Here is a 27,049-nt window from a genome sequence, read left to right as displayed (position 1 = left end):
TCAACACAGGGTCTGATTTGTGTAGCGTCTGAACCATGGTGTAGTAAACCTCATAGAGAAATCCCCCTCATGTTTGGAACATGACAAATGTTCCTGGATCTACTCACTGTCTTCCCTGGGTTGATGGGTTGTTTGGGGGAAGACACTGCAGTGCTGGTAGATGCCCAAGTTTACAGAGAAACCAGCCTCTCAGAATGTCTTTCTCCCACCCCTACTGTAGTGCCAGTCTCTCCTCTAGTGCCTTTCACCATCAACTTCACCATCACTAACCTCAAGTATGAGGAGGGCATGAGTCACCATGGGTCCTGGAAGTTCAATGCCACTGAGAGAATCCTACAAAGACTGGTAAGGGCTCTGTGCAGTAGATGCAGAATTCCCCTCAGAGGTAAGCCTCATCAGCTTGGGCCACACCCTGCAAGAAGGCCACACCCACCTCAATCTTCTCAACTGTCCTTCTCAGGCCTGAGAAAGATGGAGCAGCCACAGGGGTAGATGCCATCTGCACTCACCATCCAGACCCAACTGGACTTGGAATAGATAATTGCTCCACACATTCCAGCATTGTGCAGAGAGGCTAGCTCCAAACCTCTCAAAGACAGTCTGTTTTCCCTTAGTTCTTGTATTGACAGCCTTCTCTTCCCCACAGCTCTGGCCTTTGTTCAATAAAACCAGTATTAGCCTTCTGTATTCTGACTGCAGACTGGCCTTGCTCAGGTAAGTCCTAACAAGAACCATCCAGAGATCCTCAGGGTGTCCCAGACCCAAAGTGTGCTTGGCCTCCTTCCTTTTGTCCTGTCAGTACTTTGCCCATGTGGGTAAATCAGGAAGCACTGGATGCAGCAGCCAATGTGTCCCCTAGTCATATAAGCTCCACTTCAGTGACCCCCAAAGCCTGCAGACCATCATCAGGCTGTTGAACTTTTCTTGTTCATCCACTCTGAGCTCCCACCTTCATTCCCTCATAGTGGAATAAAGGGGAACTTCCTTGGAGCTTTGAATTCTGTCCCTAGAAATTCTTTTTTTTTCTCTATTATTCTAGTATCATTTCTATCACTGTCATAAAAATACCCTGAATAAAGTCAAAGTAGGGGGAAAGTGGTTTATTTTAGCTCTAAATTTCAAGTGTCAGTTCATAATTATTTTCAGGGAAATCACAGCAGCTAATGACTGAATTTGTTATGTCACACTCACAGTCAAGAACAGAGAGAAATGAAAGCAGGAACGGTCTCTCTTGTACTCAGCTTGACTTTTCTGTTTTTGCACATTTCTGGATCCCCTGCCTAGCTTTCAGTGCTGGATGCAAGGGGCTAGGTACTCCTATAATAATTACCTTCTTTAAGATCATTCCCCATAGACGTGACTACAGGTTAACCCAAAGTAGATAAAACCTGTTTGAAAGTCTTCATAGAATTGACTTAAATTGACAGTTAAAGCTAACAAACATAGACTTTAATCTTTTCCTTCCTTTTGCTTTAATTTCTAAATCCACTTTTGTCCTAAGTATGAACTCTCTATTCCTCACACCATAAAAATGTAGATTAGTGTCTCGCATTCAATAAAGAAATCTTTACTCCATGTTTGTTTAGGTTCACAGACTACTGGAAGTTAGTACACTTGGAGAATCTAAGCCTAATGTATCACCTCCATATTAGTCATCTCATTGCCCCCTGTTCCTTCCTCTCCTGCCTTGTTATCTTAAGATGCTTTTTTTTACGTCAATATTATTTATCATCATTCTCCTCAACTGTCCTTCTCAGGCCTGAGAAAGATGGAGCAGCCACAGGGGTAGATGCCATCTGCACTCACCATCAAGACCCAACTGGAGCTGGACTAGACAATGAACGGGTATTCTGGGAACTGAGCAAGCTGACCCAAGATATCACTCAGCTGGGCCCTTACACCTTAGACAAGAACAGCCTTTACATCAATGGTGAGCCGTGGCCCTCTGTGCTTCAGTGCAGAGCATACATTTCCCCTCCCAGCCTCCACTTCTTCACCCTGCTTTCTTCTCACTCTTTCATTATCTCTTCAGGTTATACACATCAGATCCTCTCCATCTCATCTACAAGTGAGTATTCTGAGGCCCACTAAGACTCTTCTATGCTGTAAGGCCCAGCCCCAAGAAAGAGAAGAAACAAAATCCACCATCTACATTTCATTTCTGAAGCCCCTCTCCAACTAGGGATGCACAGAAATGTATGCACTAAAAGCCCTCAGTCTGGCTGGAGGTACAACTCAGTAATGTGCTTGTTCTGGTACTGGAGTTTGATCCCTAGTAACCACGTAAAAATCTGGGCATCATGGGACACACTGTAGTGCTGACTCTACAAGGAGTAGACCGGGGCAGCCTTGGAGCTTACTGGTCAGCTAACCTGTGAATCGGGGATTCACGGGTCCTGTGGCCTCGGAAGGACAATGAGTGGTTGTAGTGAACACTGAGAAAGCTGAGCAATGATCGCACCCAGCTGGGCCTTATTCCTTGGTGTAAATCACAAAGTAGACAGTGCTTGAGGAAGAGCGATGTGTGTGTGTGGGGGGTGCTGAAGAGATGGCTCAGTAGGTAAAAGTTCTAACTGATGTTTTAGTGGACTTGGATTCTGTTGATGGCCCACAATCATCTATAACTACAGTTCAAGGGGATCTAATGCCCATTTCTGGCTTTCCTAAGCACCAGGCATGGATATGGTGCGTAGACATGCATTAGGCAAGACACTCATAACATATAAAATAACTTAATTTATAGAAAGTATAATTCCAGATGTTGTCTTCTGGTCTCCATATGCAATGCAGCACATGCGTGTACTTACACACTAAAATGAAAGTTTCAGACATGCACACTCCCCTGTGATTGCGTCAAAATGAAAGGATTTCACTCTAAACACGTGGTAGACTTTTAATCCTTCTGTGGTGATGTCCATTTCCGGCAGGATGACAGTTTCTGTCTTCAGTCCCACAGGTAGGAATACTCTCTCAAAAGGTGTTCTTGTCATTGCATCAGGCAAAAGGAGGGATGCACCAGGTGAGGCATCCACCACAGCCCAAGGGTGACTCTTGATGGATCTCCCAAGGTCTTCTCAGTTCCCTGAGGATTCCTTAGATATTAGAGCCAATAGCCTGATCAATTTTCTAAAACTCATTTAAGAAACCTGTAGGTGCTTTGTGGCGTTGAATCCTTTCCTAACCCTTTAAAGCAGCCAAAACAGCAGGGCTGCTATGTGAGAACAAAAGGTATAGTGGTCAGTGTGTCAAAAACACACCCAGGGACAGAGGAGGTAGCTCAGTAAACCACATGCCCTGCAAGCATGAGGACCCGAATTGACTCCTCAAACCCATGTAAAATTGCCAGGTGTGGTAGCTAACACTTACAATTCCAGTACGTGGAGGCAGAGATAGGCAGATCCACAGGACTCAGGGGACAGATAGTCTGGCATAAGTGGTGAGCTCTAGGCCAATGACAGTCTCTATGCCAAGCAGAGTAGATAGCATTCCTGAGAGTGACACCCAAGGTTGGTCCTCTGCCTTCACATGCATGCACATATGTATGAACATGCACTGTCATATATAGACATATTCACATTAAGAAAAATCAAAACAGGTCTAATGTACTAGCACAGCCTTATAGATGCTGAGTGCCTAGAGAACACAAACTACAGTATATGTCCTGTGTTAACAGTGGGCCCTGCCACTTACAGATTGTATGACTTGGGGGCAAATCCTTAGTAATTTGCTTCAGTTTTACATTTGTATTCCATTTTCATACTACTTGCATTGCATTATAAAACTTTCTCCAGTCAAGCAATTAATCTAAGTAAAGAACTTCAAACACGGTCTGACATACACACGGCCACATATGGACTAGTGGGTAAAATGACCTACTGGGTAAAGATACCAAACATGATGAACTGATTTTTATTCCTGGGCCCTACATGGTAGAAGGACAGAACCAGTTCCTGATTTTTTTCAGATTTTTACACTCATGATTTGGCATACATACAAACAGTTATCAATCAACTAATCAATACCAACACATAGCTCACTGAAGAACGGTTGACTTCAGAAAAGCCTGGGCTTTCAGACGAAACTTCAGGAAGGCAGATATCCCCACACATCAATCTTTTGTAATTTAGTTGAAGCTGGTGTGAGGTCTCCATTCCATGGAAACTGTGTTCCCAACAGGAAAAGTCTCCTCAGTGCAAGAATATGAACACAGCTGACACCCCAAGCTGAAGTTCAGAGAGAAACAAAAGCCTTAGTGTGTATCTTTCTCCCACCTCCTCTGCAGTAGCAGGCCCTGTCCTGGAACATTTTACTATCAACTTCACCATCGTTAACTTGGAGTTTGAGGAAGACATGAGTCACCCTGGATCCAGAAAATTCAATATCACTGAGAGAACCCTGCAGAGTCTGGTGAGAGTCCTGTACATTGTGACTAGCACAAGTATAAACCATATCTACCTGCCATCCAATGCCCCTGAAAGAAAACTCTATCCTCGACCCCAAAGAGGAAATCTTGCAAGAAGACATCACCCATCTTAGCCTAAGCTCAAGGATGAAATGTTTCAACCCCTTGCCAGCCTCACTTTAACTGCACCTCTCCCTGTTCATCTCTCCTCAATCCTCTAACCTTCTTTCACAGCTGAAGACCCTGTTCAAAAAATCCAGTGTCGGTTCCCTGTATTCTGGCTGTAAACTGGCCTTGCTCAGGTGGGTTTTGGAATGTGTAAATGGGGTGCCAGACCTAAAAACACACTCAGTTTCCTTCTTCTTGCTGTCCATCCATATGGCTTTGGTTCTGGTGAAATGAAGAAACCTTGACACAAGATGTCTTCCTAAGCTACTATCTCTCCCCACACCCAGTAGACCAGCATCACAATTTTAAGTGTTCCTGATTATCCTGTCTGAATTCTTCCTCCCATTTTCTGCCTTTGGAATAAAAGGATGTTGCCTTACACATTCAAATTGTGTTCTATGATTGCTATGAAGAAAAAAAAAGTGCCTTTTCTATTTCTTGTTCGTCCCAAACCAAGTTGTTTTGTCTTGGATATATGAGCTCCTCAGATCCCAGGACATGAGAGTGGAAAATTGAGTCATGTATTTGATAAAAACTCATAATTCCATGATTTTCACTGTCTCAGTCTAGTAGAAATCAATGTGCTCAGAATCAAACTCTGGTTTCCTGTATCTTTCAATCTTCTTTTTTTACTTTTTTAAAAAAACTGTTTTTTTTTTTAAATTCATCTGTGGGTTTGTGTATGTGCATGCGTGTGTGTGTGTGTGTGTGTGTGTGTGTACATATGGATACCCATGTGTAGCCAAAAGACAATTTATTAGTATAACTTCTCTTTTTCTACCATGTGGGTCCCAGGGATGAAACTCAGGTTGTCAGGACTGGTGACAACTGCCTCCACTTGTTGATCTGTCTCTCTGGGCCTCTAACAACTCTGGTTACTTCCTTCCCTGTCCCAGAATTTCAGGATACATCTTTAAGGAATCCATTTATTATCTACTATCTCACCTGTCCTTCCCAGACGTGAAAATGATGGTACAGGCACAGGAGTGGATGCTGTCTGCACTTACTACCCTGACCCCACTGGCCTTGGACTGGACAAAGAGATGGTATATTGGGAGATCAGCAGGCTGACCTATGATGTCAACAGGTTGGGCCCTTACACTTTGGACCAGAACAGTCTCTATGTCAATGGTGAGAATTGGGCACTTTCACTTTGTTGTAGTAAGAGTCCACACTTTTCTCCTCTCTCTTGTCTCCATTTCAAATGCCTTGCTTTCATTTTCTGGGCAGGTTACACACATCAGATCTCGACTACCACCACCCAAAGTGAGTATATTCAATTTTCATAAATCTCCACCATACTTATGATTCCCAGGTCTTTGGAATGCTAGAAGTCAAAGGCCTAATCTCCATTTCACAAAATTTTTGAAACTTTTCCTGGAGAGACATGATACACAAACATCTGTTTATCCCAGATAGGGAACTGATGATACACCAAAATAGCAATTACACTATGATCTATCTTGGGTAACCAGTGAATTTATTAGGGTTACTCACTGGAGCAAGGAACACCCAAAGACAGCCTCATCACCCATAGCCACCCTAGAGTGGGTGACACCTCACAAGGGCTGCAACTTTGGAGCCCTCGGCTTGACTTGCAAACAGCTCAACCAGGTCAGAGAGTCCCTCCAAGGCATCTCATCTGGTCAGTCTTTCCCCTTAAAGGTTTCTCAGTGCTTCTATAACCTCTCAAGGATCTTCTAGTTTTAGCTTTCTCAGACTTGTAAGTTTAAGTCTGAGTCTCCCCTCTCCTTTCTGGGATAAATGTTTCAATTAAGAGGAAATTGCTAAACAAACCTACCTCATCTCTAGCCTGCCATAGACAGAGACTCAGAAACAAAAATAAGTCAAACATCTACATTCTCTCCCTGATGTCTCCAAGCTAATGATGTTTCTACTCCAATGATCTGACAATTTACCTCTGCAGCCTCTGTGATGACCACTGCTTCTACCGGAATGACAAGCAACCCCCCCAATCCAACAGGTAGGGATTCTCTCTCAAGGTGTTTTCAATGATTCTAGAATCTTTAGAGTCAGAAAAGGAGGTGGAGGAAGTGACATGTTTTGCAGGCGCCCAAGGCTGACTCTTGAAGACTGTCACAGGTTCTTCCCAAGCCACCAAGAATTCTTTTAATCCTATGTAGTCCCTGACAATCCGAATCTCTGGTACATGTTTCTGAAACTTATCCATGGCCACTGTCTTCTAAATCCTTTCCCAGCCGCTAGATGGATATCTGGAAGGAGGGCTGTTGCCTGAGGCTAGATATCTAGGGTGCAATAACTACTGTGCTACCAAACATCTTGGCAAATGATCAGATCCCTAGTTTATCAACTGAGCAATCCACCTCCAGCTTGCTTAAAGGACTCCTTTAAGCAGATAAGTTGTTATTCTGGATAATTCTTAATGACTATATTCCTTAATATAAATGTGTATCAGGTTCTTTACAATGTGTAAAAATTATAGTCATATTTGTGTTTTTTTTTATTTTGGTTTTATTTTGAGACAGTGTTCCTCTGTATAGCCTTGGCTGTCCTAGACTCACTTTGTAGATCAGGCTGGTCTCAAACTTACAGAAATCAACTTATTTTTCCCTTCCCTGAGAGCTGGTATAACAGGCATGTGCCTGGCTTTTAGTCATACTCCTTTGTCAGAAGATTTATCCAAAATTGATGAACTATGATGACTTACTCATCAATCAATGAATACTATATTTCCAGGTGCTTGTTTCTACCCCATATGTAACATTTTTTTATTGTGAGAACTGTGAAAATTTTCAGAATTGTAGATATGCTTCAGCGGGTGTTGTTGAAAATATTTGACACAGGACTAAATGTTGTTTTTTATTAGCCTTATGATTATCACAGTGGTATTATTTAACCTGCTATCATAATCAATAAGACACAAACACCTGTTAGATTTTATAATTGCCTTATAACATTTTGGGCTGGGCAGATAATCCCACCTACACTATGTCAATAACCTCCCAGCCCCAAATCCATGCCATCTGCCTTAACTATTCCACCCATAATCTTATAAATACTTGCTTATATTTTTCATTTTGATGTTTCTTTTTATGCCATTCCTGGAGTCCTTTCTCCTGGACCATGTAGTTTTTAATTCTAACCCATCATGGTGTCCTCCTTCTTCCTCTCTTTCTGTCTATCCATCTCCTTCCCATGATTCTTGGGTCCCTCAAAGCCCAGGAACCTTAGCCAATCCTACTTCCTTCCACCCCGCCCAAGTACAAGCCTTATTAACCAACAAGGAATAATGTCTTGGGATAGGGCAGTAACCAGATCTAGAGGGACAGTGATTAGCATCAAAATACAAGCACTAGACCAACCCCCAACAAGGGAGTAAAAGCTGCAACCCTGAGTTCAGTCCCTGGGTCCTACATGGTAGAGGGAGAAAAAAATTCTCTCCATATGCACGTGCTCACACAGATGTGCATATATTGCCCCAACACACAATTTTTAAAAGGTAAAAATGCAAAGTTGAAAAATTATCAGCAGTATCTCAACTTTGGGCAAGGAAAATCCACCTGTTACACTTTGGAATTTAATTTATGCTAGCAGGGATCAATACCATATGGTGATGTAAGCACCCTCTCCCCATTAATTGCTGTGCTAAATTATCATGGTTCAAAATCAAAAGGCTTGTCTACAGATATAGCTTACCTGGTAAACTGCTGGCCTTGACATTCATGAAATCCTAAGTTCCACCTCCAGCAGCACTTAAACTGGGTGTGCTAGTGGATGTCTATAATCATAGGACTTAGATGATGGAGTCAGGATGATAAGAAAAAATTTTCATCCTTTACTACATAGCTACAACATAGACACTGGCATAGGCTCTATGAGGGTTTGTCAGAAAGAATTATAGGATTTATGTAAAAATATTGAAATACTGTGCTTGAAAATGTCAATAAAATAAAGGTATTCAGAATCTAACACAATAGCATAAGCTCACATATGTTAAAAGAATAAGCAATATATAAATACTACAATAGTATGTCTGGTATTGAAGTTAGGTTTTGAGATTTGGGCAAATTATTTAACATTACATTGGTTCAAGTTTTTTTTATTTACATTCATTGAATGCTTAATTGGTGTGTGTGTGTGTGGTATTTACATCATTATAAATAAGTCAGAAGACAACTTGGAGGACTGTTTCTTTGTCCATCTACCTACCATGTTGGTTTCATGGATAGAACTCAAGTCATCAGGCTTGGCAGCAAGTAGCTTAAACCACTAAGCCATTTTTGGCAGTCCTCGTGGTGTTGGGTTTTGAATTTGTGAAATGGATATCATAGTAACTCTACTTGGCCCACAATAACAAGTCTATTATATGTAAGCTCTTTAAATAGAATCACACACATGAATGAGCAACATATATGTTTCTTAATAATAATAATGATGATGATTATGCTGATATGGTGTGATAGCTGAGTTCTAAAGTGCTTTCCTTCCAAGCTTGAGGATCAGAGTTCAATTCCCCAGAAACCATGTTAGAGGGAAAGGGAGGAAGGGGAAAAACAGAAAAATAAAATAAAAAGAGTAAAAATAAGGGGAGAGAGGAGGGAAGGATGAAAAGTATAGAAGGAAAGGCAAGTGTTAGTTCATGTACTTGTACTGGTTCCTGGGAGATTCTTGAGAACCACTGGAACTCACTGGACATTCATCCAATCTAGGCTACCTGATCAATCCTCAGCCAATGAAAGACCCTGTCTCAAAAAAAGCAAGATGGACAGTTTCTGAAGAAAAACTTCCTAGTTGTCATCTGTCATCCACATGCGTACACTCCCACATGCAATGTCCCCAAACATGTGCACATGGACACACATTTGTATACACACACGTGCACACAAACATATGTACATGTACTCCATCACAGATATATCCAAACACACTCTCTCTTCCACACACACATGTAATCAATGATAAGCAGATGCCAGAGAACACATTTTGTTTAAACAAGAATTCAAAATGGAGAGTGCTTATATGATATTTTTAGCCTTCTGTAAAGTCAGATTATTTCCTTTCTGCTTGATGGTATCTTTTTGCCAATCTAGAGTAACTCTATCCATCCTTGGTACCTATCAAGAGAGGCTGATGTTTGACTCTTTCTACAAGGAAACTGTCTACTTTGGAAAAAAATCTCCTTCTGAGTAATAGAAGACACATGTTGGTGATAATAATAATAATAATAATAATAATAATAATAATAATAATAAGTTAAATAACTCCAGAGCATGAGTCTCTGACATTCCTACTTACCTCCTGCAGTAGCAGGCCCTGTGCTGATGCCTTTTACCATCAACTTCACTGTCAGTAACCTGGAGTATGCAGAGGGCATGGGTCACCCTGGATCCAGGAAGTTTAACACCACTGAGCGAATCCTGCAGAAACTGGTGAGACACCCAGTCCAGTATATAATGGCCCCCACACAGACAAAAGCTGCACTCACCAGTCTATGTCATGAGCAGGAAGGAGGCCCCAACTACCTCATACAAATGAAAGGCCTTCACATGGATAACAACTTGTTCTTCTCACTTTTTGCTCTACCCTTAAATCTTCAGCATAGCTCTCATGCCTCTCCCCTTTCTCCACAGCTCAGGGTGTTGTTCAGTAAAACCAGTGTCGGCTCCCTGTACTCTGGATGCAGACTGACCTCTCTCAGGTGAGACCTTATAGTAATAGGCTTGGGGCTGCAGAGATAGTTCTGTCAATACAGTGCTGGCTGGCTAATCATGACGACCTAAGTTTGATCCCCAGCACCCACTGAAAAAGTCAGTCACGACGACCCATCCCTGCACTGGAGAAGTAGATGCTGGAAGATCCCAGTGATTGATTAGACAGTCAATCTAGCCAAATCAGTGAGTCTCAGGTCTCACAGTGAGAAACCTATCTCAAACAAAAACAAAAACAAATGGATGGCTCCCAAGGAAGAATAAACACTCTGACCTCCATGTGCATACATAAGCATGAACACAGACAGATATATGCATGTTATGGATTTAAACGTTTTTGTTTTGATCCCAGGATAGGAAACTGATTCAGACTGTCTATAGTAGCAAACTCTGAGAGGCTCTGAGAGCAAACTCACGTAGGCAAACTCATGAAAGGGGCTCTTTTCCAGCTGCAGATAGTTCAAATCTGAGGAGTTTGGAGAGGGAGTAAATGCCAGGGCCTGAGACAAAGAGGGCTCCCTCACCCTGCTGCTCCTGATTGCTGTTGATGCAGCTGGATGAGAAGTTGAAGATACCCTGAATTGAGGATTGGACTTGCCCTAAGGAACCCGATGACCCTAGCCAGCAGGAAGTAGCTAAGAAAAACTACTATGCCCCTTCTCCCCACTAACCTCCTTTCTCTCCTACCCAGTGTTGGGGTGTTGGAAGGGGTTGGGGTGGAAAAGGAAAGAAAAGGTATAGTTTTTCTTAGCTACTTCCTGCTGACTAGGGTCATTTGGTTCCTTAGAGCAAATCCAATCCTTGATTCAGGATATCTCCAGTTTCTTCTCATCCAACAGCAATCAGGAGCAGCAGGGGTGGGGGAGTACCAGCACCCTTCTTTTCTCTTGGAGCCCTCTTTCTCTCTCAGGCCCTGGCATTTATTCCCTCTCCAAAGTCTCAGATTTAAACTATCTGCAGCTAGGAAAGAGAGCTTCTCAGAGCCTGCATGAGGTAAATAGTTTGTTGTTGCTGTGGACCATCTGAATCAGTTTCATACCCTACAGCTGGGATCAAAACAAAACATGTTTACATGCACAACATACATGCATGCATTCGAGCACACACATACACACACCCTACAAGAATGGTCTTTCCTTAGGAAGTTCTAGGCCAGCTTAGTCAGCTTGCGCTCTGTGTTTACATCCTTAGCACTGGGGAATTTAGGACTCATTATCTCCAGTATCACATTACCTCCTGATCATACCATTTGTCCTCAGCTGTTCCCAAAGCCTGCAACTCCCACAAAATCCTAATACTCAGACATTCTTAATTCTTTTCTTTGACTTTGTAATAAAGGAGAATCGCAGGGTTAGGTTTTAATTTCTGTGCATCGAACTCCTCTTAAGACAAAATGATATTCCATTTGCTGTAATTCCCAGTATTTGTTTTCATCTATTATAAATAAAACATCCTCTGACATGAGGATGTAGGTTTCAATCTTGCATTACATTTAATGTTTCACGCCATGTCTGCTCAGGGCTGAAAAGTTTCAGACCTGGAAAAGTAGATAAGGTGCCTATTTAATATGTCAAAACAGACCTGGCCTCCAGGTTCTCCCAGCATCCCACAGTCCCTACCTGTTACAAAGTATGACTGGCATTCCTCACCCTCTATCCTGAACTTTCTAGCCCAGGGACTGGGCTTCTCTGACACCATAGGCTTTTCTCTATATAATCCAGACATTTTTTGAGCATGCTCTCTCTCTCTCTCTCTCTCTCTCTCTCTCTCTCTCCCTTCCTCCCTCTTTGTCTCCTCTCTATATATGCATTTCTCTCTCTCTGCATTCTCATGCTTTCTCTTTCTCTCTCTGTCCTCCCTCCCTGTCTGCATGGTGATTTTCCCTGGCCCCATTCCTTGGGACGAGTGAACCTGCCTGAGTGCTGCCCCAATAAACCTGCCTTTATACTTTAATTTGGCTCAATTGGATTTATGCATAGGCAGAGAAGCCATTCACCAGCCACAAGGTAGCTAGTGCAAGTTAGTGCATCGGTGCATTCCCAAAGTGTAAGCCTGACTTTTCAGCAATATACCAGATGTTCCATTTCTTCTGGCCCTTTTCCTTCCTCTACCAGACACCTCTGGATGGGTCTCTAGATAGTTCATTTAATGTCACTCTCCCTGCCTGTTTTTTCCAGGCCTGAGAACAATGGAACAGCCACAGGAGTAGATGCCATCTGCACCTACCACCCCAACACTTCTAATCAAAGGCTAGACCGAGAGCAAGTATACTGGGAGCTGAAAAGACTGAACAATGGTATCATGCACCTAGGGCCCTACACCCTGGATCAGAACAGTCTCTATGTCAATGGTGAGCTATATACTTCAGCGTCACAATTCTCTTCTCTCACACCCCTTCTTTCTCAATACTATCTTATTTTCACTCTTTTTTTCATTATCTATGTAGGTTATACCCAGCAGACTATGGCCACTACCCAAACAAGTGAGTATCCTGAGTCTTCATTATTCTTTGCTAAACCCCTGAGCCTGAATCTTTATTCCATGCCTGCAACTTACCTTTATTTAGGGATGACCGAGAAGTTATCACTTCCTTCATTCTCCTAATGGATGGGGTTTCAAAGCAAAATACTTGATTTTTTTTTTTCAGCATCAGTGATGGCCACTGTTTCTGGAGGAATGCCAAACACTTCCCCCACTCCATCAGGTATGGATTCCCCTCTGCTTAGATTCCCCTTAGTCATTTAAAAGATAAGCAGAGGGCTGGGGCTGATGAAAAATGCCAGAGGACACAGAGAGATTTCAGAGGGTCTTTCAAGGTTCCTGAGCAATCTTTGATTATCAGATACTTACCTAGAACCCTTCGTCCTAAAACATCCTCTAGAACCTGTTTCTGAATTCTTTGGCCCTTGGATTCTACATCATCCAACATCCATGACAAGGGTATATTCCATCAGGGCTAGTTGCTGAGAGTATTTATTTAGTCTGTAATAGTTGAAGTTTGAGGAACTAGCACATTCAATGTTCAAATTTCTGGTTTATCAAATAAACTATCAGTCATGAGTTTGTTTTAATAACAGTTTTTGGCACTGATGATGTAGTTTAGCTGTCAGCATGCTTGGTTAGCATGCACAACCTCCAACCAGCATCACATAAACTGAATCTTAAGTTTGTGCTTGAAACTTGGGAGGTGAGGAAAAAAGGTCAGAAGTTTTAAGGTCACTCTTGGCCACAAAGAGAATTTGAGGTTAGCCTGGGCTACACAGAGCTAGTTTAAAAAAAAAAAAAAGTAAGTTGATAAGAGGTTATTCTTGCTAATTATTAGTATGCCATCAGTATAAATGTGTAGTTTCTTGACCACAAAAGTATAATTAATCATAACTTTTCAGCAGAATTTTAAAGGTTTGATTTGTCTAAAATCTATCAACCCATCATTTCTGTGTTTCCTGCATTTCTTTCCCACCTATTCTGCAATATTTTATTTGTTAAAACTGCCAAAGGTACCAGAAAGGTTTTTAAATAGAGCAAGAAAAATCCATCTGTTCACCACTGGGATTTGGTGCTTGTAAACAACTTGTATTGTTTGACCACAGTAGTGTGAACTGTAAAATCTGGTGACATACAAGTTTGCATAAGTTCCTCTTCCTATCTCTGTGACAAAACAGGCAACAAGAAGCTACTTTGGGGAGGAAGGGTTTGTTCTGACTTGCCATTTGAAGTGCGTAATCTGTCATGGCAGAGAAGGCCTAGTGGTGAGAGCAGGATGACTCTCACTGCATCTGAAGTCAGGAAGTAGAAAGGAAGTAGAACTGAGCTCACTTACCCCAGCAAGGTTCCACATCCTAAAGGTTTGACAATTTTCCCAGGCAATGGAAACAGCTGGGGACCAAGAATTCAAACCCATGAGTTTTGGGGCAACATTTTTCATTCAAACTACAGCAAGATTCCTGAAACTTAAATGGCTACGATTGTCATATCTTGAAACTCAGGGTTTGTGTTGAAAGTGTCATGGAGAAACAACACTTGAAATGTTGAAAATATAAAAAGATGGAGCTGAGGATTCAGAGATTCAGAGGGATGCTTTTCCAGGAAACCCACACTCACCTTTAACCCCAGTTGTAGGGGATCCATTGCCCTCTCTGGCCTCAACAGGCACTTATAAATATATGACAAGCATTCACACACACACAACAGATACATAAAAATAATTTAAAAGTATTTAAAAATATGAAAAGAATCCAGATCTAGAATAACAACACAACCTCTCATCTAACAAGTGAATAATAAATTAATGTTATAAGAAGTAGTATGGTTATTATTTATATTTAGTCCACATCTTAGTGGCTGTATGAACTGGGACAAATTATTCAGCTTCCCATTGGCTCAGCTACATCTGTGAAATAGGAATTTCATTAACATACCCTAATCCTATTAAGTGAATTAAGACAGTCTCACTAGACTTTTCACATTTTAAAAGATAGGTTCTCACACAAAAGCTATAGCTCATCGATTCAATTAGGCTGGCTAACAGGTGAGCTCCAGTGATCCATCTTTCTCTGCCCCTTCAGAGCTATGGCTACATACCTACACAATAGTGCTTGCCTTTCTTCTTCCCCCTTTTAACATGGGTGCTAGAAATCCAAACTTAAATTTTCATGCTGTGCAGCAGTCACTTTACCAGTTGATCTATCTTTTTGGCCTCTCATTTATGAATTTTTTCTTAGTCCTTTCAGAGGTGGACTCACTAGTTGGTGGACTTCTAGCTAAAAATTAGTTTATGTAACAATTCAGTTATGAACAGCTGCTTAATTTCCATAAGAAACCAACCGACCAGCAGGTGGGTTAAGAAACATTTTTCTTGAGTAAAAGAAACGGAATTGGTGGTCACCTGCAAATATACAGATGTCTCAGCTACTTGACTGTTGATAAGGAAATCATCAATCACCAAGATTAGAAACCATGAGTCACTTTATACTGATTTTGTGTGATCCTGTCTATTCACTCTCCACTTTTTATTATAACAGGATGACTGTCAGAATGTCCTGGTTTCCCCCATGGTGGGATTAACGTAATTTACTACTCACAGTGTATGAGGGTTTCACATTGTAACACGACAGTTCGTTTTCTTGATGACCACCATTCTGAGAAGAGTGAAATGGAATCTTAGTGGAGTTTATTTACATTCTTCTGGCTGTTTATATTTGTGCTAATAGATGATTCTGTTGTAACACTCCTTTGTGTGTACCCATAAGACCCTAGGTCAACACGGCACAGAGAAACTTGTACATCAGTGTTTATGCAGTACTTTTTTATAATATCTGAGTTTTGGAACCAAACTCTGTGTCTACAGACAAATAAAGGGGTAAATAAAATGTGCTACATATACACAATAGAACATTTAGCAATAAACAATAAGTTATCTCCGTTGTAGGAAAATGTAATTGGCCATACATTCTGAATTGTTAGTCTTAGAAAGAGAAATATCTTGTTTTCTCTCATTTATGGGTCTTAGATTACATATGTGTTTATATATAATTGCACATGACTAGATGACAAGAAAGTTAAAGTGTTACTGTCTTAGGGAATGGAAATAATGAGTGAGAGAGGAGCAGAAAAGCAGAAGGAAGTTAGCTGTGTGAGGGAAGCATGTGCTTCAAGCACATTATAGGTTTGGGTGAAAGAGCCTCACATAACCCAGCACAGTAAAATAAAAAAAAATAAATAAATAAAGGAGAAAAATAGATTTACATTATAAAACTCAGAAGCCAGGGGTGAGTGTTAGCTTACAGAGAGCCCCACTAGCCTGCCTTACAGGGTCCTGGCAAGAAAATATGTTGTGTGGCATATTAATCATTATTATAACAGTGGCTACAAGCATGGTAGCTATCTGGGGGATAAATATTCTTCCATTCCATTTAAATGTGAACTTACCTGTAAATGGCAATCCTACTTATTTTTGGTGATTAAGTTGAAGCTCTGGTGAGGTTCTCCCCCCATACCCAAAAAAGAACCTGTGCTTCCTACAGGAAGAACCTCCTCAGTGCTTGAATATGCGCATATTTGTTGCCCAGAGAGAAACAATAGCATGGGCTTGTATCTTTCTCCCATCCCCTCTGCAGTGACCAGCCCTGTCCTGTTGCCTTTCACAATCAACTTCACCATCATTAACCTGGAGTTTGAGGAGGACATGGGTCGCCCTGGATCCAGGAAGTTCAATATCACTGAGAGAACCCTACAAAGCCTGGTGAGAGCCCTGCTCACTGCATCCAGCCCCATCTACCGGCCATGCCACACACCTTAAAGAAACCACTGCCCACTCCATCCTGACTATACATATGCAATTCCAAATCACCATTTCCTGCTTAGCCCACCTCACTTCTGTTCTTTTTATATTCCTCCTCCTCACCCCTCTCCTCTTTCTCCACAGCTCAGGCCCTTGTTCAATAAAACCAGTGTTGGTCGATTGTTTTCTGGATGCAGGCTGACCCTGCTCAGGTGAGTTCTTAGAATAGCATGCTAGAGTTGCTTAAAGTGCTCTCAGACCAAGGATTGTGTTCAAACTTCTTCCTGCACTTCTTCTGCATATCTTACATGCAGGAGAATTCAGGAAGCACCCTGAATGCACCAAATGTCTCCTTATTCTACCACTTTGTCTCCCAAACCATCAACAAAATTGGAACCTCCTTCTGTTCATCCAGTCTGAATTCCCTCCTTCCTCTCCTTTCTTAGAAGCAAAGTAACATTTCCTATGGACTTTATAAAGTTGGCCCATATGATTGCTCTGAAGACAAATATGCTCTTTCTCCTCACTAATTTTGACCTTCAGTGCTCCAGATATTATTCTTCATATGTATTATTTATGACTTCTCCCATAACATACAAGCTTATTAGATTCTTGTAATTGATAGAAGTTATTGATTCACTGTCTGCTCAGTGTCACACTGGAGGTTAAAAAGGTAGAAAATCTACAACTGGCTTTGAAAGTCTCTGTAAGATCTCTATCTGATATCAAATCTCTCTCAAGTCTCTATCAGTCTCTTTCTATTTTTCTGAACCCTTCATGTGTTTTTCCGGCATCTCAGGATCCCCCTTAGGCAATCATTTTATCATTATTTTCCTCATTTACCCTTTCCAGGCCTGAGAAAGATGGGGCAGCCACAGGTGTGGATGCCATTTGTACCTACCACCTGGACCCTGCAGGCCACAGGCTGGAAAGTGAAGAAATATATGGGGAGTTGAGCAGTCTGACCCAGGATGTCACCCAGCTGGGCCCTTATACCCTGGACCCAGGCAGTCTCTATGTCAATGGTGAGTACCGCCATCCTTGCTTTGCTATATTCAAGAACTCACACCCTCCTTTCCCAGGCCTCCTTTTTCTCAACTCTACTGCAGTTTTAAGCTCCTATATCTCTGTAGGTTTCACACCAGATCCTGACTACTACTCCCAGAAGTATTTCAGGTTCCTTAATTTTCTACCACTATACCCGGCTCCTTGAAACTAAAGAGAGCAAAAGTCTACTGTCTCCATTTCATTGGTCACCTAGCTTCCAGCCTGAGATGATCAGCAATTTAAACCCTACCAGACCCAGACTGGGACACCCTTTGAGGTGTCTATAGCTACACAGATGATGTCTTTACTCCAAATAGATGTCTCCCCCCGCCCCGTGTCTGTGGTGAACATTGTTTTTTCAGGTATACCAGCTCCCATCTCCAATCCTATCAGTAAAATTCTCTCTGAAAAGGCTCTGGTGGCTCTTGGAATCACAGGAGGCAGGAGAAGGGGTGGAGAAGTATGTCCCAGAGGACACCAAGGTTGACCCTTGATGGTGATAGAGGATCTTCACAGGTCTGAAAATTCTCAGAATAACATCCCCCACCCCAGCCTCCAGCCTCCAGAGCCATTCTCTGGTGCATGTTTCTTCAAACCCTTGGAAGAGTAACAGACCAGTTAGCCAAGAACAAATTTGTAAAAGAAGCAATGTATTAAACATCAGCTCATGAATTTATCAACCTGCTAATTTGACCCACTTGACCAAATGACCAAGAAGTCTGTGTGAATGTGTGTGTGTGTGTGTGTGTGTGTGTGTGTGTGTGTGTGTGTGTGTGCATGCTTGAGTGTGCTTATACTTGTGCAAGGCAGCGGTAAGTCTGTGTTGTTTTTCGTCAAGTGCCATCATGAAGCTATAGAGCTGGTGGGTGATTCAATAAATAAAGTACCTGTTACTTAAGCCTGAGGACCAAAATTTGGGTTTCCAAAACCCGCTTAAAAATCGGGGTGAGCACAGCAGCTTCCTGTAATCCCAGAACACAAGGGGTGAATACAGGAGCTCCTTGGAACAAACTAGAAAACCAGACCAGTAGGAAGGGCAAGCTCTGGGTTCCCTCCATGTGACTCTGCCTTTATATGTAAGATGGACTATGATTGGAGAAGACACCTGCTATCAACCTTGGGTCTCTAACACATGTACATGTACCTACACCCACATGTATGCAAATATACATACACACATAAATATGCCCAACAGATAAACTGTATGGATCTAAATGCCTCTGCTTTTTTTCAGAAAACTCTGACCCAAGGCTTTACTCTGAGCTGACAATTAATCTTGTTTGAAGAAATTAACCCTAGTCATCTGGGCCTCCTCCTCTAATGGGCATGCTCCATTGAGCTAACCTGGTAGTGATGCATAGCTAAAGCTATGTACAGCTGCTATGTTGTGGCATGAAGGCCTTTGGACAATTAGTCCAAAGCAGTGATAGAGGCATGTGCAGTCTACCAGTGGCTACACAACTGAAGAACATGTCTTTACCCTGCCCCCACCCCCCGAAACCATTACTTGCTAAAAAGCTCCTCAGAAAGGGATGGACTCGATGAGCCCCTCTTCCACCCTTGCAGGAATTTTTTATAGGTACCAGCTGCTGTGAGTGTAAGTGCAAGCAGCCACGTGATGTACTGAAGACAACATTCTATGGAGCTGCTTCTCATTTCTTCTTTATTTCCTTTCCTCTCCCCTTTCTGTGATGCTCTCTGAGCTTTGGAGGGAGGAACTATGGATATTCTGCTTATATCTAAGCACCAACAGTTTTTCTTAGCACTTTGACTAGTATGGGTCTCTGCAGTAACTGCTGTCTGTTGTGAAATGTGGTACCTTACCAAGACTGAGAGTGCATTGCTCTTAATACTTTAACTGCCATAAGTGTTTAGTTATGATTATTTGTATCATTCAAAATAAAGCTTTTTGTTTATTTCTTTGTTTTTAATTCTGGAAGAGACATCTTGAACTATTGTCCTAGGTATGAATACATGGATGCCAGTGATATGAATATAGAATACATCCTAAACCCTACATCTGGTTTCCATATGACTAAGGACTTGATTTCTCTTCTAATCTAATTGCAGCTTCAAACTCTCTTTTGCTGCTATGCACTCTTAACTTCACCATCACCAACCTACCCTACACGAAGGACATGTGGGTCCCAGGATCTTCCAAGTTCCACAAAGTGGAGAAAGCCCTGCAGCTTCTGGTGAGACTTCTGCCCACCTCCCTTGCCTCACCCACTCCACCTTTGGTCCTGCTTGCTCTTTCCAGCGATACCTGGCACCTGATTGTCCCACTCACCCACTCAAGCCCTATCCACTTCTCTTTCTTGTTTTACTTACCATCAGCCACCCATATCCCTTGTGCCACACCCATTGGTACCCTGTCTACTCATTGCCTCACCTACTTAGGGCTCACCTATTCACTCACCTACTTAGAGCTACACCTCTCCCTTGCCTGGCTCACTGGTGCCCTATCCACCCACTGTATCCCTGTCTTCTTCCCCCATTCACTGGTGTCTTTTCTGCATCTTACAGCACAGTCCACCTGTCTCTAGTTCTATCCACTGATGGTTGTTCCACCCATTCCATCCATACCCATGTCCCTCTGTTACAACAGCAACTAATGCTCACTCAGGTTATGTTTGTAATACTCATGGATTCTCCATCTAACTTTTCCAGATCTTCTCGCCTTTTCTTGCCCTATCTACAGAATACCTCCCCCTGCTACCCACTTGTACAACTTATTCACTAAAGCCCTGCTCAGCACCTTCCTATCTTGTTCTGCCATTTGTTTCAACCCATATTTCTCTGTGACCCTACATGGTGCCCTGCCCATCCCTCTCAGCCCCACCTACTTTTCCTGCCTTTCCCTCTCGTGACCTGCCCACCTCCCTTATCCTATCCACTGTTGCCCCAACTACCTAATTGTACATCTCACCTTCTGCTTGCCCCCTCCCATTCACTAAGGTCACAGCCACAATCCCCGTCCCCTTGTCCCACCTATTGATGCTCACTAACATTCTGGTGTCCACCCTCCTGTTCTGGGTCCTCCCATCTCTCTCTTACCATACCCACTTATTGCTTGTCCATTAATTCAAGACATGTTCACCTACCTTTCCTCACCCCTTTACTAAAGCCCCACTAAGACCCCCATCTTGCCATGCTTTCTGGTATCTACCACCACTTTTTCCAGCCTTGATCACCTCTTTCTTGCTTCATCAACTTATGGTCTGACAACCCACTCTATCCATGCCTTTATCATTGATGACCTACCCAGCTCCCTCACCATGCCCACAGTTGAAGTTTTCACCCTCCTCCTCCAGCCGTAACAATGTCTTGATTCCCAACCCATTCACTAAACCTCCCTTCAATCTAACACTGCCTGTGTCTCCCTCTTCTTTATTCTGCTGTCTGCCCACATCTCTCACATTGCATCAGTACTGGGCCCACCCATCCCAACCCTTCCTACTTTTTTCTTACTACACCCACTGGTGCCTCTTTCAACTCTCTTACCCCCATTCACCCCTTTCTTGTCACACTCACTGAAGGCCCACTAACTCACTTTAGCCCTGTCTACCTTGCCCAACATTCCCATTGAAACCCTGTCCGCTTACCTTTACTGCCCTGCCACTGGTTCACACCCACATTCTTTGTTTTCACACTCATAAGTGCCATTGCTACAAATGCTAACTGGTCTACATGTCTACTGCCTTTTTCACCCATTCAATCTACACACATCTCCTCCTGCCACACCCACTGTTGCTTCAACCCATCCTTTGCAATATTGCACTTTTCTCTTGCCCTCTTCCCCTTTCTTCTATTCAGACTCTATATTTAACTGAACCCTCTCTCTTTTTCACAGCTCAAACCTTTGTTCCAAAATACCAGCATTGGCCTATGGTATTCTGGCTGCAGACTGACCTCACTCAGGTGAGATGGATAGAGACTACCCAGGAAGGCATGGTGAAGCTTCACTTTTCTATGACCAGGTCTTCCTTTTGTTTTCAGCCTTTTTGTAGCCCAGATTCTATTCTTTCTCATTCTTCTGTACGTCATTCTCCCATGTAGTATATTTTAGTTTCTGTCACTGAAACAAGCAAAACAAAACAATAAGTCCTGAAACAACTTACAAAGGGAACATGATTTTGTTTGAAATAGCTAGACTTGTAAAGATTCAGTATGTATCTGAGCATGACTTTGAACTTCTGATTCTCTTGCCTTCACCTCTTGAGTGTTGAGGTTTTAGCTGTGTGCTACCAGGCCCAGTGTATATGGTGCTAGAGTGATGTGATGGTGTCCAGAGTCTCACAGACAATAATCCAGCACTCTACCAGAGCTACATTACATACCTAAGAGAAAAGATTTGGAGGCATCTTGATCCATAATCAGGTGGATACTTGCTTTTGGTTTGTGGGAAAGCAGCAGAGCTGAATTGATCATGTTCAGAACAAAAACAAAAGACAGAAACAGGCCAGAGTCCTATGCTTTACTTGAGGACACACCTCCAAATGATATAAAGACCACCCCTCGGCCCCTTCTCTCCAACAATCCCCACTTCCCAATAGAACCACCATAAGCATCATGCTTGTGCAGTGTGACTATCTGGGAGATATTTAAGATTTAATTCAGCACAGTATTTCTTGATAACTTGTTTGGATGTTCTTCCCAAGGAATTGCAAATACTCCTATGCCCTTAATTAAAGCCCAGTCCTCTCCTAATTAGGAAAGTAATCCTCCTTAAGTAAGCATACAGCTTTGGGAAAAATGAACATAGATAGTGAGGGAGGAAGGGAAAGCCTTAGCCAATCAAATCATCCACATCAATCCTGCTAGTCAATGGAATAACAGATGTCACATCCAGATGGTCCTCACATCCCAGCATGATATTTCTTAAGAATAAAATGGCAAAGAAACTGGAAATTACAAATGAAATTCTTTCATATGTGACCTACCCTGATCCTTTACAAAAGATGCTCTACAGCCTTTAAGGACAGTCCAAGACACATTCAACTGTTCCTGATGGTTCACACACAAGCAGTTAGTACATGCCAGACAATAGGGTACAGGACAGAGAGATTGCCACATTAGCATTATTATGGGTGGCTCTTCTGCATACAGTAAGATATTTGACAGTATTGTATTAGTCAGAGTTGTCCAGAGGAAAAGAACTTATTGGTAAATGCCTATTTTAAAGGGGATTTATTAGGATGGTTTATAAGCTTCAAGCTGAGTTGTTCAGCATTGGCCATCTGCACCCAAGAGAGACTGAGAGCCCAGTAACTGCTCAGTCTGTAATAGTAAATGCCTCAGCCAGGTATTGGTGGCCTGGAGGACAACTGGAAAGCTGCACATTTCCAGTCTATGTTTGAAAGCCAAAGAAGCTGGGGTTCTTATGGCAAACAAGGATGAAAGAAGTAACACTGATAGCAGCTTCAATGCGGTAATGAAATTGTTAGCAAAATACAAAGACTTCCTTATACATGGGTTGCTGCTAGAATGTTCCAAAACATCCAGGGTGGATCTTCTCATCCTAATTAACCTAGTATACCTTCACAGACATGGCCAGAGGCTTGAATATGAACAACTGGAGAGCCTGTTAAGTTGACAATATTAATCATGTATCTCAGCCTCTGGAAGCCTAACTAGATACATTAATTACCCCATCTTCTCACCTTAAAGCTATGACAACTAAAAATATCCCTTTCACATCACCAAATATATTTTGGGTAGGGTACAATTTACATGTGGGTTAACATTATAAGGTTCAATGTTTTCTTCACATAACCTTCTGAATGTTTTCAATGTAATAAGTATTATCCTCATTGCACAAATGGAAAAACCAAGGTTCAGAAAAGTTAAGAAACTTGCCTATCACTGAAAACTCCCAAATGGTAGAGCTAAATAAAAATCCTGTCTACTCAGATCCCATATTTTTCTCTATTTCTATTTTCTAATATTATAAAGTTTAAAACAAAATAAAAGTAATTTTGGAAACCACAAGTAAGTGATTTCATATAGTTTGTATGACTATTAGTACATCTTTTTTTTCCTATCTTTTGTTTCCCACAATATATTCTGATTTTGTTTTTCCTCCCCCATATTTTCCCATCTCCTCCCCAGCCCCCTACCCATCCAAGTCCAAAACATTTTTTCTCTTTCTTTAGAAAGCAAACCAGCAGATAAAAAACAAACTAAACAGATTTTTAGAAAAAGTGAAAAAGCACAAGAAATGCACATACAAACTCTGTAAAAACACAAAATTGGACACCATAATATACAAGTGAAAGGTCAATAAGATTTTTTTTAATTTTTTAATTTTTTTACTATTAATTACACTTTATTCATTTTGTATTCCCCCATAAGCCCCTCCCTCTTCCCCTCCCGGCCCTACCGTCCCTCCCTCTTCCTCATGCACGCCCCTCCCCAAGTCCACTGATAGGGGAGGTCCTCTTCTCCTTCCTTCTGATCTTAGTCTATCAGATCACCTCAGGAGTGGCTGCATTGTCATCTTCTGGTCAATAAGGTTTTTAAAATGCCCACAAATAACTGCAAAAACTCTGCAAAACACCACAGAGTTCTTTTTTGTTGTTGTTTAATTTATTTAATTAAGCACTTTACAAACTGATTGCAGCCCTCTTCCTTCCCCCCTCTCAGGCCTGTCCTCATGCCCCACTTCCCTTACTGCCCCTTCTTCTTGCGGGAGAGAACCTGCCCTTAGGTGTGGCTTGTATACCCAATGAGACTCCATTAGAGAAAACTAATTTTTCTTTGCCAACAGTTGTCAGTTGGAAATTGTGGTTTGGTTAGTGATGGGATCTGGTGTCTCTTTCCCCATCTCAACACTGAGACACCTCCTGGTTTGGCCCTGGAGAGACTCTGTGTATGCTGCCATTCTCTTTGAATTCATGTATATGTCAGTCCTGATATGTCTGGAAGACACTTTGTTCCTGGTGTCATCCATGCCCGCTGGCTCTTAAATTCTTTCTGCCTCTTCTTCTGCATAGTACTGTAAACCTCAAGGGGAAGGCTTTGTTGCCAACATTCTATATAGGAATGAGTGTTCCAAAGTCTCTCATTCTCTGTACAGAAATCGAGTTGTGGGTCTCTGTATTAGGTCCTATATAGACTGAGATTCTTAGCCATCAGAGCACAGTCATGGAGGGGTTCCATCTCATGGAGTGGGCCTTAAATTCAATCTGATAGCACTTGATTACTCCCACAACATTTGTGCCACATTACACCAGTGTATCTATCATACAGCGTACAGGCAGGTTACCATGGTGGATCTCAGGTTTTGTAGCAGGAGTTGATGGTTACCTTTCTTCTCTTGTAGTGTAAAAAGTACCTTCCAATACCATGATCACTAGTCAGCAAGAATGAGGACTCAAGGAGGGCACCAGCACAACTCCATGTTTATTGAGATATGAAAATGTGGATTCAACAGTAGGGCCTTTCTATCAGTTTGTAGAGAGTAATCAATAGTCTTTGTGGGGCTTCATGGGGGCTCCTTTGGTCAACCACTTTATTAGATGTAACTCATTCCTGGTACTGCGAGTTTCACTTGGAGGCAAAAGATGTCTAGTTGGGACATTGTCACTTTTATTATTTGGTGACTCCACTTAGATATTTTGCATGTATGTATATATTTTAAGAAGGTTCTAAAGTAATAGGTTTCCTAATGATGCTTCAAATGTCCTTAGTGTTTTTCCTCTCTCCACATACAGTCCCTTAGAAGCCCTTTTTTCTTCCCCTCCAGTTAAATCCTCCTATACCAGCCTGGCCCCTGTCTGCCATAAATATATATTCTATTTCCCCCTTTCTTAGGAGATTCTTTCCTCCTTCACAGTCCCTTACTCTATGCAAAGCCTCTGTTGTTAAACAAATTGTAGCATGCCTGTGAAAGGCTTAAAAGCAAAAATCCACATATAAAACAATAGAGACACATTTGTCTATCTATGTCTGGGTTATCTCGTTCAAGATTTTTTTTCCCTACCTCCATCCATTTAATTGAAATTTTCACAATTTTACTTTTTTAGCAGCTGAATAACATTCTGTTACCTAAGTTACTATATTTTTCATATCCATCTGTGATGGACATCTAGGCTGTTTTCCATTCATAGCTACTGTGACTAGAACAGTAATTAGCATGCACGAACAAATGTGTCTGTAGCTGGTCTTGGGATCTATGTCCAAGAATAGCATAGCTGAATCTGGAAGTCATTTTATTCCAAGCTTCCTGGGAAACCGCCATGCTGATTTCCATAGTGGCTGCACAAGTTTTCACTCCCACCAGCAATAGATGAGTGTTCCCCTAACCACACATTCTCAACAGCATGAATGGTCATTTTTTCTTTATTGATCTTGGCCATTCTGTCTGGTGAAAGATGATATATCAAAGTAGTTTTCATTAGCATTATCAATTTACGTATGTTGAACCATCCCTGCATCTCTGAGATAAAGTCTATTTGATTATGTTGGATAATCTTTCTAATGTGTCCTTGAATTTTGTTTGCAAGTATTTTACTGAGGATATTTTTCTTCTATGATAATAAGGGAAGTTGATCTAGAAGTTTTCTTTATTGGGTCTTTCTGTGGATTAAGTATCAGGGTAATTATAGCCTCATAAAAAGAATTAGGCAATGTTCCTTCAATTTTTATTTTTCAGAACAATTTAAAGAGTAATGGTATTACTTTCTTTTTGAAGGTCTGGTAGACTGCTGCACTGAATCCATCTGGTCTTGGGCTCTTTTTTGTTGCTGTTGTTGAGAGACTTTCATTCTTCTATTTCTCTAGTTGTGTGTTTGTTTAGATTATCTGTTATTTGTTTAACTTTGGTATTTGGTAGATAGGTAGATAGATAGATAGATAGATAGATAGATTTATCCATTTCTTTTAGGACTTCCAGTTTTGTGGTTTTTAAAGTATGTCCTTGTGAGTATCTGAATCCTTACTTTTCTGTTGTGGTATCCCCCATTTTTGTCTCTAATTTTATTAATTTGGATCTTCTCTTTACATATTTTAGTTAATTTGGCTAAGGGTTTGTCTATCTTATTTATTTTCTCGAAAATCCAACTCTGCTTCTTTGGTTCTTTATATTGTTTTTATGTGTTTATATTTATTTTATTTATTTCATATATCAGTTTGCTTATTTATTTGCATTTACTCCTTTTGGGTATTATATCTTCTTTGTGTCCTAGAGTTTTCCAGTGTGCCATTAACTTGTAATATAAGATCTCACCTAAATTTTCACATAGGCACTAAGTGCTATGAACTTGCCTCTTAACACCAACTTCATTTTGTGCTATAACTTATGGTATGTTATGTTTTTATTTTCATTCAATTGTAAAGAATTTTTAAATTAGTGAGCTATTCAGTATCCATGAGTTTGTATATTTCCTGTTGTTTCTGTTGTTGTTGATATCCAGTATTAAACCAGAGTAGTCAGATAGGATGCAGTGTTTTATTTCAATT

At 41.4% G+C, this 27,049-nt stretch overlaps 1 protein-coding gene across 1 annotated transcript in view; it reads left to right on the top strand.

Annotated features, from left to right (window-relative positions):
* Positions 1–27,049, top strand: part of LOC110541929 (mucin-16-like) — a 168,454-nt gene that overhangs the window by 75,988 nt on the left and 65,417 nt on the right. The window contains exons 17-36 of the mRNA XM_060382911.1: positions 221–345; positions 647–714; positions 1,758–1,930; positions 2,033–2,068; positions 4,283–4,407; positions 4,637–4,704; positions 5,529–5,701; positions 5,801–5,836; positions 6,498–6,554; positions 9,860–9,981; positions 10,183–10,250; positions 12,438–12,610; positions 12,707–12,742; positions 12,908–12,964; positions 16,377–16,501; positions 16,685–16,752; positions 17,393–17,577; positions 17,681–17,707; positions 19,658–19,782; positions 21,441–21,508. Coding sequence (XP_060238894.1) covers positions 221–345; positions 647–714; positions 1,758–1,930; positions 2,033–2,068; positions 4,283–4,407; positions 4,637–4,704; positions 5,529–5,701; positions 5,801–5,836; positions 6,498–6,554; positions 9,860–9,981; positions 10,183–10,250; positions 12,438–12,610; positions 12,707–12,742; positions 12,908–12,964; positions 16,377–16,501; positions 16,685–16,752; positions 17,393–17,577; positions 17,681–17,707; positions 19,658–19,782; positions 21,441–21,508 — 1,915 coding nt within the window. The remainder of the gene's footprint in view (positions 1–220; positions 346–646; positions 715–1,757; positions 1,931–2,032; positions 2,069–4,282; positions 4,408–4,636; positions 4,705–5,528; positions 5,702–5,800; positions 5,837–6,497; positions 6,555–9,859; positions 9,982–10,182; positions 10,251–12,437; positions 12,611–12,706; positions 12,743–12,907; positions 12,965–16,376; positions 16,502–16,684; positions 16,753–17,392; positions 17,578–17,680; positions 17,708–19,657; positions 19,783–21,440; positions 21,509–27,049) is intronic.

Source organism: Meriones unguiculatus, chromosome 1, assembly GCF_030254825.1.
Source record: "Meriones unguiculatus strain TT.TT164.6M chromosome 1, Bangor_MerUng_6.1, whole genome shotgun sequence".
NCBI classification, from domain to species: Eukaryota; Metazoa; Chordata; class Mammalia; order Rodentia; family Muridae; genus Meriones; species Meriones unguiculatus.
The sequence above is the reverse complement of the archived record's forward strand: the minus strand, read 5'-3'. Positions and strand labels throughout refer to the sequence as shown.